We start from the raw sequence: 13,811 nt of genomic DNA on the forward strand, positions 1-13,811 counted from the left end.
GGAGTGAACTGAAGAGAGACGGGAAAAAGAGGTTTTTCTCACAATAAACAAGGAAGGGAATCCACTTCTACTAATAATGAAATTTTTCTGCGTGTGTTTTTGAGCAGAGAAAAATAAAACGTCATTCTTACAGTCTTTTGAATGGGATGGGTTCCTTGGATCATACGTAAGAGTACAAGGTCCTAGTAGAGATAATGGCTGCAGTAAGTGCTTAAAGTACTTGCGTCCTCCTCTCATCTCGCTATCCTTTATTTGCATGCCTCACGATGTATTACTTAGGAACAAGTTCTCTAGCAGACTGTGTAAACTTCAGAGTACTTTGCACATTGGTGCTCGTCGTGCATTTCCCCTAATCATTCTTTTCAATGAGATGAGCAGGAATTTTGGGGGACTGAGAATGGGATCCAGGGTGATAAATCATGTTTTGTCTTAAATTCTTAAATTCCTAAATAGCCTGGTAACTCAGGCACTGAACTGTAAGATTTGATTATCCTAATGAGGAAGGTCAAGGAATTTCAGAGAGAGAAAGCGTTCTGGGTCTATCAAGCACTATGGTGCTGCCAATACTTTGTTAACCTGAGGGTACCTGACTGTACAGTTCCAAGTCGTCTCTGCAGTGCCTCTAGCCGAGTGATATAATCTGTCAGGGCTCTGTCAGGATCATAATTCTGAAGCTGAGAACATGCTAAGGAACCAGGATTTAAATCAGCTGGAGGACCTGGGTACCTATGAGATTAAAAATACAAACATGAATCCCAATTATCCAGAAACAATACAAGTAACTCAGCCTACCACCACCCTGCCCTCAAAAGGTAGACCACTTGTACACTGCTCAATCTATATACCCCATACTACTGAGTCTGAGTCATGTGTAAAGGAAAAAACTCTTCGATAAATTCAAAGCAGCTACTAAGTCATCAAAATAATGTCCATCCAGTACACTGCCTGTTGCAGAGGCCATCAATAAAGGCTGCATATGTATAAATGCATCTTGTCCTGCAAACTTTAGAGGTGTTTTCATAATTCCAGACTCTGAATTTTAGTTGATACCTTTCTCAATGTCTAGCCACAGCATATATACTAAATAACACTTGATCAGCTCTGTTTCCTATACCCTTGGAAACCAGTTACAAATTCAAAAACTGTTTTTGATTCTGAGCTTTAGACTATGTAAATAATACATAACTAAAGACACATTTAGCTATTTCAATGCAAAGAAGTCAAAGCCCTAACACTGTCCTTCATTCTCTGTTAAGTATTAGTATATTAGTATAGATTTCATCGAATTCTTACCTATTTTGAAATGGTAAAGGAGACCTTGGATAGTCCAGATCTGATCTTGAGCGATACGCACTATGTCTTGGTTCTCCATATAGCTCCAGCCCACCAGAAGAATGATAAAATGGGTCAGTCTTTTCGGCACCTAAAGTAATCCAAAATGTACCTTGTAAAGAAAAAAAATACCAAGCCCTTGAAAAATTTCTACAAAATGGTTAAGGGTTCAAAAGACTTACTATACTGTACTACACAACTATCTCCTATTTATAGTCACTTTCAATTATTCTTGCTACAAAACAATAGTACAGCTTGTTTCATTTACCTTTGGATATTAGTATTTCTGATAATCTGGAACTACACCTCTAAGAAAATAAACTATTTTATTTTTTAAAGACCGCTTCTTAGTTTTAACTAGAGGTGAAGTGAGGGGTGTCTGTGTGTGGTTTGACAGAAAAGGCAATGCGGATAAAAAATATTAGATGAATACAGCCAAGTCCTTTTATCACTCTATTATACTGGCTTTTACTGGAAGAAACTTGAAACCAAGATATGCTAACTTACAACACAGAATTCATTATGGTACAAATTTCAGCTGTTTCAGTATAAGGATGCGTATTTCAAAAACATTTTGCTTAGAGTACCACATATATTTTCCTCTTTCTCTGTGTAAAATATGTAAAGGTGGTTTACTACCAATACATATCAGATATGCTGTGTGTCTATAATTCTGTGTGCTCCCCAGCTTTTGACCTCATCCTTTTGCCTGAAATGTTGAAGCCCTAATGGTTCAGTGTAGAGAGAAGGAATTTTAACTGTTGTATCTCCTACTGGTAAACAGAAACCTGTTTGAATATTGCTAAATTGTGAAAATTTCAAATCAAAACTTTCATATACTAGAGTAACAGCAATCCTATCTTGAACCAGACCCTTAAATGCAGTTGTGAAAAGAGTGGGCTCTGGAGCCAGACTGTCAGGGTTCGATGCTGACTCTACCACTTCCTACTGGATAATTTGGGACAAATGACAAATGCTTTCCATGCCTCAGTTTTTCGTCTGTAAAGTAAAAAGAATATAACTGTACTTACATCATGGGATTATGAGAATACACGGAAAAAAGCAGGGCCTAGTGTGAACTAAGTGCTCCATAAAAATCAGCTCTTATTACTCTTTAGAACAGCAAGGTCCCCAGCTTTGTTAGTTATAAGGGCTTTGTCTTGGACAACACAGGTCCCAGAACACATTATTTGCAAGGTATTACACATGGAGTAATTTTAGAGCATCATCAACATAAGAAAAAATTCTATTTTGACTTCACCTGGATTCAATCCAAAGCCATCCCTGTTAATATTGATGGAACCAGAACCTGTGACTCGATGCCACCGTCGAACCAAAAATTTCATTCTAAAAAAGATCCCAAGAAAAAATTTCACAGAACATCTATAGTGTAAAGAGTATAAACATACACTTACAACAAAAATCAAGTCATACATTTAAATATGAATGCAGAACAAATTTCTATATAATCACATGACTGCCTAATCTAAGATTATGCAAATGTCCCCTGGTTTGTGGCAAAATTGACTGGAACAGATGAACAGGGTTTCCCATGAGGCACCAGAGGTCTCTTCTTTTGCCAGTACCAGGTTCTGGCTTTAGAGGTACATGGGACATAAAGAGATGAAGAGCAAAAGCAGAAAAGGTTAATTGGATGGGCAAAGAAAGGGTGAGAAGAAATGAAAAGAAGGAAGAATGGAGACTAAAGGGCAGATGAGATGGAAAGAGCACAGAAAGATCCTTAAATTGGCAGCAAGAGAGAGCAGGGAAACCTGGAAAAGCAGTGAGGCCATGTAATCAGGGATGAAAAACAGTGCTGGCTTCAAAAGGAACAGGGGAGGCTGTGTCACAGCCCAGCTGTATCAAGTTGCTGCCTGCCCCGTCCTAGCCCAAAGAGCTTTCTGGAGCACCAGGTTTGACTTCTTAATTCCAACTATTTTCAAGGCTCAATTTTAGGAGGTTCAAAATACAATAAACATATAAGAGGTCAAGAAAAAGAGGGTGAAAAAGTGAAGTCCTTCAATGGCAACTGGCTTTCATGGAGCCTTCCCGAATTCTTGAAATCGAAAGTAATAGCTAATTCCTGTGATCTGTCATTTAGTGTCTCCTAAGTCATGTGCATACTGGTATGCCCCACTAGAAAGTGAGCTGCCTTCAGGGATTTAGGCAGGGATTACGTCTTTTTTCTTTATCAATGCATCTCCCAGCACTTAACCCTGTACAAGCTGTATAAGGTGATGAAGGGAATGAAAGATGACAAAAAGATGAGGAAGGAAAGCTCTTTGCTTTCTCCAACCTTCTAATTCTTGTGCTACTGCCAAGAAAAGACAGAACCAAAAAGGACGCCATTTGGCAAGGAGTCTGGGAGACACAATCCGCAGGCTGTAAGCCGTTGGCAGTATGGAGGCTGGCCTAGAAGGGCAGTGAGGAGCTGAAAGCCAGCAGATGCTACCCAGCACACAAAAACATAAATCACACCTCTTATTCTGCCTTCGTGGTCTTTTGAGGTACTTGTAAATAACCTGAATACAACGGAATTGGGTAATACTTAAAAAAAAATTTTCCTTTGAGACTGTCTGGCTCCTATAGAAGTAAAAGGGAGAGGAAGCATGGAGAAGGTATCTAGGTGTCTGGGTATATACCAGCTAGCACCAGAGTTCCTAGCTTGGAACTACTAGAGAAGGATTGACAAAAGCAACAGCACAGTCCAATGCAGAGTCAGGCCAGGGCTTTCTGTAGCTGGGCTGTGAGAGTGAGTTATTTTAGTAATGAAGAAAATGAATGTATGTCAGCCTAAGTAACTTTTCAAAAAACATTTTTCTGTCTTATGATCTCTTTTATTTATATGTCTGAACTAGTTCATGGACTTATTCAGATTAAAAAAAAAAGAGAGACTAACTAACTAACTAACTAACTAACTAAATAAATAAAGAGAGACAACCCAGATTGGATGTCCCAGCCGAGTCACTGGCTGCCTGCCTCTGGGAGGGCCCTTTTCATAGGCTCTCTATAGTATAACATAAAGTATCCCTGACTAAAGGATGAAAACCTAGAGAGAAGTAGGCATGTTTCAGTGATAGCAAGTGTCTTATACTATATGAATATGGAGCACAACTGGCAGAGAAAAGAGAGAGAACTGAAAATAACTAGTCTCTTTAGAAAGTCTATTAAAATGCATTTTCTTTCAAGTATTTTACCTCGAAATTGCCATGGACACTCTGACAGCTGACCGAAACCTGGTGAAGCCCTTTGGACGGTTGGTGATCACCTCTAAATCTGTGAAGGCTGGATGTCCCCCCATTCGGGCAAGCAGAGCCAGGGTGGCATCCTCACATTCTTGGAACCCACCCAGTAACAGAAGCAGGTATTTCTTTTGATAAATGAGAGCTTTCCGAAAACTTTCTGCCCTCAGGTATTTGCCATAAATTCTCTATGTTTAAAGAAAAGAAAAATGTAAAGACATTATTAAGCAGTTATTCAAACTGTTCTCTAGGGGAAGATAACCTAGACTTTATTTTACAAAAGTGGCAGTAGTGGAATGGCAGGTACCCTATCACTGTTTTCTACTTTTATTTATTTATTTATTTTTTTGCAGTACGCGGGCCTCTCACTGCTGTGGCCCCTCCCGTTGCGGAGCACAGGCTCTGGACGCGCAGGCTCAGCGGCCGTGGCCCATGGGCCCAGCCGCTCCGCGGCATGTGGGATCCTCCCGGACCGGGGCACGAACCCGTGTCCCCTGCATCGGCAGGCGGACCCTCAACCACTGCGCCACCAGGGAAGCCCCACTGTTTTCTACTTTATCAGCAAAGGTAAAAAGTAAAGCTAAACCTTTATACTTCTGCCTACCTTTAGTGAATGGATTTTAGCTCCTATTAATCATATTCATTGCAAAAATTTTTGTCTTTGCATTATCACCTGAGTTTTTTTAATTGTATAGAGCTACTTTATTAGTATCAACACTGATCTATTTAACTTTTTCAATGTTAATGTTTTCTGCCCCTTTAAGAGTCATAAATTTATGTTCACTCCATAGCTGGAATAAATATTCCAAGCATTTTCTTTCTTTCCTTGTTTTTTTTTTGGATTTTATGTTAACTGATGAAGGTAGTTGTACTACAATATTCATCATTAGTCATTAGAGAGACTATTCAGAGGGTTTACCACTTACAGAGCATAATCCTCTAATACTGACAGTAGTAGAGAGCTTCTGTTGGGAGTTGAAAAGCTAACTTTCTGTTGGTCTTTTAGGGATGAGACTGTGGGAAGTGGGACCATGAGCTCAAGGTGCTGCCTCTGTGACCATTAATAGAACTTAATCTGGTCCCAAACCTGGGCATGCCTCACCACAATTTTTTTGTGACCAGCTAGAGATCTGCATTCAATGACAGACTGAGTACAGAGACCTAGAGACAAAGCCTGAGTGCCACCTAAAATTCTGTAGTCTGACAATTAAGGTTAGTGATAGATGAAATAAGGCAAAAGCAGAGGACCAATTTTAGTATACATTTAGATGGAAGATGTCTCCTACCTTTACAGTGGTGTGCTCAGAATCAGGGCTCAGATTTTGAAGTAAAGCTTCATTTCTTAGTTCAGCTTTTAGTTTGTATACTTCAGCTTCTGCCCGTTTCAAGGATTTTTGGAGAGTCAACTTTTCTCTGTTCCAGACTTCTTTTTCTGAAGCAATGATGGCTTCAATGTTGGGGCCACCACTGAATGAAAACCTAGAAGACTGCAGAGGCCAGAGCCTACTTACATGATTTTAAAGAACAAGTTTCTGAAGAAGAATCTGAATTAAACATATTAAAGGTATCCCTATGAGGGTTATAGAATGCTCAGCTTTCCAACCTCAGGCAGGGACGTTCAAAGCCAATCTCAACTGACATTAAAGAATATCCACTAACTTTTAAGTTTATGACCTTGCTGAGTAGATTAACTTTACAACTAAAAATCCGTGTGAAAGCCTGGCCCCAGAGAAGATGTTTGGATTAGTAGAGCTTTCAACTAAAAAAGTCTAGAGACTTTTTTTTTGGCCACGCTGCAATAAAGGTTATCAGGATGTTAGTTCCCTGACTAGAGGCGGAATCCAGGCCACGACAGTGAAAGTGCAGAGTCCTAACCCACTGACCACCAAGGAATTCCCTGTTTTTTTGCTTGGTTTTTTTTGTAGACTTTAAAAATGGACCATCTGGGTTCAAATGTTGAGCCTGTGCCTGAAATAGTACACTGGAGAAGTGGGGAAAAAAAACCCAACTTGTACATAGGGAAGTGGGTCTCTACAGAAGCTGTGTGGATGTGTTATCATGCATCTGACCACACAGTTGGTCTTACAGGTCCTTCCTATCTTTATAATGGATGGTAACAGAGCTAGCAATTTAGTATTTTGTAGTTTTTGAATGGAAAAAATTTAAATAAATTCCCATAGTTTATTAGACTGAAATATGTAATTTAATGGCATTTTCCACTTGAGTTATGAACACAATTACTGATAAATAACTGACAAGAACAGGCAGAATGCACATGTGAACACTTCTTCACATGTATCTGCAATTGGTCCATAGGTAGCAAAGTACTTGGCTTTGGAGATAAGTATATCTTGGTTTGACTACTGACTTCAGTTTTCTGAAATGCAAGGCAGGGTGTGGATAAGAGATTCTGAACATATATGACCCAGAATCTGGCAGAGAAGGCTCCCCATAAATAAATAATAGCTATTATTATTACTGTCATTCCTATAAAATTTTCCAGTGATCCTACTAAGAATCAGATGCTTAGTATGCTGCCATGATAAAAACAGACGTACATAATCTCTGCCAGCTCCTGTCTGTCGATAACACCTGATCTGCTCCTCCAGCTTCATAACCATGCTTCTTAAATCATTCTTTTCTTCAGTCAGTCGGCTGATATGTCCTGTCAGCTCAGTATTTTGTCTTAGTAGTCTTTCAGTTAATGAGCCACAAGAAGTACTTGGGGACCTTAAGGTAGGCTAAAAGACAAAATGGCAAAAGGTCATATAAGCACAAACTTTTACAAATAATGCATATAAAATGTGAAGTCACTGAGAACAACAGATTTCATGAAGAAATAGTGCTCGAGCTGTGTCTTAAATAATAAGTAGGACTCTGCTAGGCAGGAAAGAAGGGCATATTAAGCAGAAGGAAGAGCACGTGTAAAGACACAAAGGCTTGAGCGTGAGTGTGTTGCTTTTAAGGAGCTAAAACACACCTGTTAAGATTAAAGGTTGCTTTCATTTTATGGATAATAGACCTAAATGTAGGTAGTGAAGAGCCATGAAAGGCTTTAGGCTGGAGCATGCCATAAACAAAATTTACGAGCGAGAAAGATTCCTTTGATAGTACTGCGCAAAGTAGCGTAAATTAGAGAAGAAAGATCCTGAAGTCAGGCAGACACATCAGGAAGTTACTGACAACAGTCCAGGTGAGAAATGCTGAAGGCCTGAATGCAGGCAATGACTAAAGGCACTTAGGAGGTAGAAGGCACAGGACTTAGTGACTGCTTGGATGTGCAAGTAAGAATGAAGGAAAGTGGTCTAGGGTGACTTTCAACTCTCTAAACTGGGTGATATCATGACCAAAAATGTGGGTTTGGGACAGGAAGAAGAAAAGGAAGACGATGTTCAGTTTGGATTGTGCCTGTGAGATTCCTAAAGGGGTCACTATGGGGTATGTTTCCCAAAGGAAAGATGTCTCGTAACTAAGTGAAAATATAAACCTGGACCACAGGACAAACGTTTCAGAATAGAACCATAGTCCACAAGAAGATAAGCTCCATAAAGGTGAGATTTTTATCAGATTTGTTCACTATAGCCCCAGAACCCAGTATAGTACCTGGCACACAGTAGGTGCCCAATGTAAGTATTTTTTCAATAATTAAGTCTACTGAGAATTCAGGCTGTGGGAATGAATGAGCTTTCACAGTTAGAGGAAAAAAATGGATGAGCATAAGAAGAACTCATGAAGGTGACTGATGAAAGAAATGAGAGAATATTAACACAAAAGGAAAGGAAAGAGAGGGTATTTAAAATGGAAGAGGTCAAAAGTGTCAGATACTACAAAGAAGCCAAGAACAACAGGGACTGAAAAGATTCACCAGATTAGTCAATTGTCAACACACTGGTAGCATCCTGAGGGTGGTTTCATGGAGTGATGAGGGTAAAAGACAGACTATTCTTTCAAGAAACTTATCATAATATAATAAGAAGTCACCATAATTATTCAATAATGATAATTTTGTTTCCCCTCAAACTTTCACTATCTTCTATTGGGGAAAGGCAACATTATTATAATATAATAATTATAATTATAATAATTATAATATTGAGCACATCAATATTAACATTATTAACATTTTAAATAAATGAAAAGATAAAATTAAAACTCTTTAGAAAGTACAGTGCCAGTTTCAAATGATTCATATAATTTCCATTAAATCTTTGCTCTCGATACTATACAAAGTGTTTTTAGAAAGTCTTACCTCTTCGCCTGGCTGGCCAGTTAATTTTTGTAGTTGTAAAACAATTCCATCAATATTTTCCTGAACCCAAACAAAATCTTCATCATCTGCTGTTTCAAACTGTAGTCTTCAAAAAAGAAAGGGCAAAAAGTCAAAATATATCATCTCAAGGAGCAGTGTTGACTAACACAAACATTACAGATCAGGCAACACTGCTTCACCTCTTACTTCTCCTTTACATTAAGTGTTCTCTTTCCCTGAGTCAGGATGTTAACGATATTTGTTTTCAGGTATATGAGTTTTGTTAAAGAATATCACCTCCTAATGTAAACATGAATTAACTTTAAAATTTGAATTTCCCACCCTTGGCTAGCTAAGAGTGAGGGACAGATTCTGTCCAGCTTGTCTAAGAATGCCATTTCCAAAGGTCAGGCAGAAAATTCTAACCTATTGGAGGCTTTCTGGGCTAGATGCTGTAGTTTTGAAGCCACACGTTGAAGTTTTTGTCTGATCATTTCTAATTCATGATTATAGCCAGCTCCTCCTCCATTCATTTCAATCATTTTAGGATAGCTTGATTCCTTTGTCTCTCCTATTTTCTGTTGAAGAACCCAATTTCTGGTTCGATCATTGGTTAAACTCCAAGTGGTTGGCTGGCAATTTTGGACAGAAAAAGAAAAAGCAATCATTATAAAATAAATAGCACATCACATTCTTTCTTAGGGGAACACAGTTATTGTTTTTATTCCAAATAAGCTTCTATAGATTTCATTTTTAAATGATTTGTACATAGCTATTTAAATAATTTAATCCAATATCAAAATTAAATGATCAAACAGCTACAGTATTCTTTAAAAAAATATTTTAAAACAAAATGTCAATTTACCTCATTAAGATTCTGATACAGAATTCTTCTACTTTCTCGTTTTTCTTCTCGTTCTAGTTCCTGCTTTTGGAATTCCTGCATAATTCCTTGCAGTCGTTTTCCTTCAAGATCTAACTTATAAACCTGTTGCCTTTTCTCTTCCAGTTGGCGCTGAAGATCTTCCACTTTGGACTGAAGCTCATACATTTTTTTCTGTCCCTCAGTGTTGGCCTCTTGTTCTGTCTGCAGTGTCTTCCTGTGAACCTGCCTATCCTTTTCCATTTGCTGTCTTGTTTGCAAAGAATCCAGTTTATATTTCTCAGTCTCATTTAACAATTCAACTATGCGACTGTGTTTCTCCTCTAGCTGTTTCTGAAGCTCTTTAAGGAGGTCCTCAGAGGGTAAGGATGGCCGAGACTGCCCACTATCATCACTGCTCTGTAGTTGTGCATGTAATTCCCGCTCCCTATCCAGGGTACTACTCATTTCCCGAATTCGAACTTTCTCAGATTCAAGAAGTACTTGAAGCTCCAAGTTTCGACCTCGTTCTTCGGATAACTGGGCATCATGTAGCACTCTTTGTGATTCTATTTTCTGCTGTGATTCATTTAGTTGTTGTTTCTGTTGTTCCAAAAGTTGATTTAGCTGAATATTCCTTTGTTTCTGACCCTCAAGTGAAAATTTCAGATCCTTGTAGGAGAAAGTTGAATTTAAGAATTTATGTTAATACTATGGAGAATACTTGCAATAACATTAAGTATACAATTGTGCCTTTATTAATACTAAGTTGATAGTATCTGGTAAAAGAACTGATTATCCAATTTACTAACTTGTATTTTCAGTGGTTAGAGTGTAATTATTTGGACAGCCAGTTGATTTCTGTCAAAGAATATCAACAAAATAGAGCTAAGGTACGTAATACTTTCTCTCCCAACACTAATCATATCTGGTTAAGAAATATGAAGCAGAGTACATTTCTTCTAGGATTAATAACCTTTAAAAATAAAAGTATTTCTGGGCTTCTGTGGTGGCACAGTGGTTAAGAATCCGTCTGCCAATGCAGGGCACACGAGTTTGAGCCCTGGTCCCGGAAGATCCCACATGCCGTGGAGCAACTAGGCCCATGTGCCACAAGTATTAAGCCTGCGCTCTAGAGCCCGCGAGCCACAACTACTGAGCCCGTGCACCTAGAGCCCGTGCTCCACAACAAAGAGAGGCCACTGCAATGAGAAGCCCGTGCACCGCAACGAAGAGTAGTAGCCCCCGCTCCCCGCAACTAGTGAAAACCTGCGCACAGCAACAAAGACCCAATGCAGCCAAAAATAAAAATAAAATAAAATAAATAAAGTTTAAAAAAAAAAGAAAATAAAAGTATTTCTGATATAATGTGATGGGAGTTCCTGAAAACCTTTGAATTTTCCAATACCATACCACATAACTAAAAATAATAGGGCTTATGAGGAGAGCAGGGTTAGGGACAAACTACTCAAAACCTATAAAAATTTGTAATGATTAAAAAAATAGTAATCAATACCTGAGGAAATAACATGTCCTTGCTAGGTAGAAAGCTCACTGTGCCTGGAGGCTACCGTCCATGGTGAATATTAAAAAAAAAAAAAAACAAAAAAGTAACAGGGCAGAAAATCTGGATTCTGGCTACAGTTTTTTAGCACAGAGCTAGCAAGTACCAGGATTATGTGGATAGAAGAAGAGCTCCGAGCCAGGGGGAACTGTTAAAGTGGCACTGCCTGCAGTACAACCTGCTCTGAGCTGTGAGCTGTGCAAGGCTGGGGTGTGCCTCTCTGGGAGAGAGCCCAGCGTCTTAAAATATAGTAGCAAGGGCTCCTGCTGCCAGAAAAGTATCGCTGCTCTCCTTCCCTAGGAGAAAACAGGAACCTAAACTACTTCTGCGTTAAAAAGACACAATTGCCATATTTATCAAATTACATATGCACTAATTCAAATTCCTAAAACACATGCTGTAGCACAACAGTCTCTATGCATCCTTGGATGCAGCAAAACAAAAAAAGATCATACCATTAGCAATTCCTGATAATACTTTAGATAACATTATAATATTCAACACATAATGAATGACTTATTATACCTAATAATGAGTCTATGGTCAACATTTTAGGAAGAGGAACGTCTCTCTTCTATCACTGGATTTTTTCACAGACATTTAAAGACAAAGATAACGATACCTCAAGTTCTTCTTTATCCCGCTCTTCACTGCGTCCCAGCTTGGCTTTCTCTTTCTCCAAAGCCCACTGGAGCTCTCTGGACTTTTTCTGTTCACTTGCTAATGTGTCATTAAGCAAATGTACTTCATCCGTTTTATCTTTAACTTCCAACCTAAATCACAGAGACAAATGAACTTTCATAAAACTACTTTGACTAAGTATATTATTGAGAGAGAACAGCTTCCACTGAAAAGTGGTGGCATATTATAAACTAGGTGGGGCTTCCCTGGTGGCTCAGTGGTTAAGAATCCGCCTGCCAATGCAGGGGACATGGGTTCGATCCCTGGTCCGGGAAGATCCCACATGCTGCGGAGCAATTAAGCCCATGCGCCACAACTACTGAGCCTGCGCTCTAGAGCCCATGAGCCACAACTGAGCTCACGTGCCACAACTACTGAAGCCCATGTACCTAGAGCCCATGCTCCACAACAAGAGAAGCCACCACAATGAGAAGCCCGTGCACGGCAAGGAAGAGTAGCCCCCGCTCGCTGCAACTAGAGAAAGCCTGTGCGCAGCAACGAAGACCCAGTGCAGCCAAAAATAAATTAATTAATTTAAAAAAATAATAATAAAAAAATAAACTCGCTAATAGGAAAATATAAGCCTGCTAATAGGAAAATATAAACCATGTAAAGATTGAAGATTTTTTGACTGTGGTTCAGTCAAATTAACTGTTGCTAGTAATACAACTATTAGTTATTATTTACCATTGTAAACAATTTATTGTTACAAAATAATATGAAAAAAAATTTCCTTTAACTTCTACTGAACATAAGAACCATCGTTTGTGTGTGAAAAAGTTCAAAATAATGACTATACTTGTAATGTGTCCTTGACAAGCAGACTATCTCAGTATTTACACCAACAAATTTATCCTGTTTACAAGCATTATCTTCAAAAAATTTTGTGTATTTTAGCTAACTAAACCATGAATTCCACTGAGATCATAAATATCACTACAAATTACTTGGTGGTAAAATGAAGGTCAAATTTATGTATCTTATACAACAACAAGTCTCAAACAGAACTGAAGCCACGTAGAGAATATGCCAAAATACCTAATCATGAGTTTATCATTTGGAAAAATTTTGGGTGCTTCCTTTCCACTGTAGTTTTTCCTATAAGTAACAGTTTCATGTTATTTAAATATTATATACAATGTTACATTTTTGTAAGATCTGCACAATGTCTGTGACAAAATTACTCCAAGTCGTTCACTAACACAGGTTTATAATTAGGAAGCCTGGCACACCTGAATGCCTCTAATTCCTTTAGGTGCTTATGCTGTGCCTTGAGTGTTGTTTCCAGTTCCAGTTTAGCTTGTGCAAGTTCACTTTTCAGTTCAGCAACCACCATTTTCTCAGAACTCAGTTGTTCCTGCAGTTCTGTTGCTCTGTCTTTCACACTGCTGAGCTCCACTTGCATCTCCAGCATTTGAGACTGCTTCTGCTGCATATTGTATTCCAAGAGTTCTAAATGAAAATTTATTAATATTTAAAATATGATCTAGCAACTCGTATTTGGCTTATAAATATTTTGTTGATAATAACTGACTTGTTATTTAAGAGATTACTATAAAGCTAATGCGAAAAGATTACAGCCCCCAAAGTTAGCAATTTACATAAATACATGCATATGCATATTTTCCTCGTACTGCTATATTGTCAAGATTTCAGAACTTTGTATAAATATATAAGGATGAAAAACTTAACAATTCATTACTGGATACAAGACTTGAAAAAAAAAAAAAAACGAGGTGTTCACATAATACTATAAATAGGAACTTATATTTGTTCATTCAGAATTTTGATAGCTCACACTAAAAAATTCCAATGATTTTTGATAGCCGAAGTACTTGCAGGAGTCACCCCGTAACTCTGACTACAACGATTAGCACTGCT

The 13,811-nt window shown here is 38.4% G+C and overlaps 1 protein-coding gene across 7 annotated transcripts in view; it reads right to left on the bottom strand.

Moving 5' to 3' along the window:
• Nucleotides 1–13,811, bottom strand: part of AKAP9 (A-kinase anchoring protein 9) — a 153,217-nt gene that overhangs the window by 3,169 nt on the left and 136,237 nt on the right. For 3 of the 7 annotated variants that reach the window (XM_081243400.1, XM_081243402.1, XM_081243397.1), the window contains 11 exons: nucleotides 13,163–13,382; nucleotides 11,872–12,022; nucleotides 9,689–10,357; nucleotides 9,250–9,455; nucleotides 8,824–8,929; nucleotides 7,133–7,315; nucleotides 5,861–6,061; nucleotides 4,530–4,762; nucleotides 2,594–2,679; nucleotides 1,294–1,444; nucleotides 74–726 (listed from right to left, as the gene is read on the bottom strand). In XM_081243400.1, the coding sequence (XP_081099526.1) occupies nucleotides 543–726; nucleotides 1,294–1,444; nucleotides 2,594–2,679; nucleotides 4,530–4,762; nucleotides 5,861–6,061; nucleotides 7,133–7,315; nucleotides 8,824–8,929; nucleotides 9,250–9,455; nucleotides 9,689–10,357; nucleotides 11,872–12,022; nucleotides 13,163–13,382 (2,390 nt within the window). In that variant the 3' untranslated portion in view covers nucleotides 74–542. Of the gene's footprint in view, nucleotides 1–73; nucleotides 727–1,293; nucleotides 1,445–2,593; nucleotides 2,680–4,529; nucleotides 4,763–5,860; nucleotides 6,062–7,132; nucleotides 7,316–8,823; nucleotides 8,930–9,249; nucleotides 9,456–9,688; nucleotides 10,358–11,871; nucleotides 12,023–13,162; nucleotides 13,383–13,811 lie in introns of those variants that run through there. The other 4 variants (XM_081243401.1, XM_081243398.1, XM_081243399.1 and 1 more) reach the window with 2 other exon arrangements.

Source organism: Mesoplodon bidens (genome assembly GCF_964165515.1).
Source record: "Mesoplodon bidens genome assembly, chromosome: 9".
Lineage (NCBI taxonomy): Eukaryota > Metazoa > Chordata > Mammalia > Artiodactyla > Ziphiidae > Mesoplodon > Mesoplodon bidens.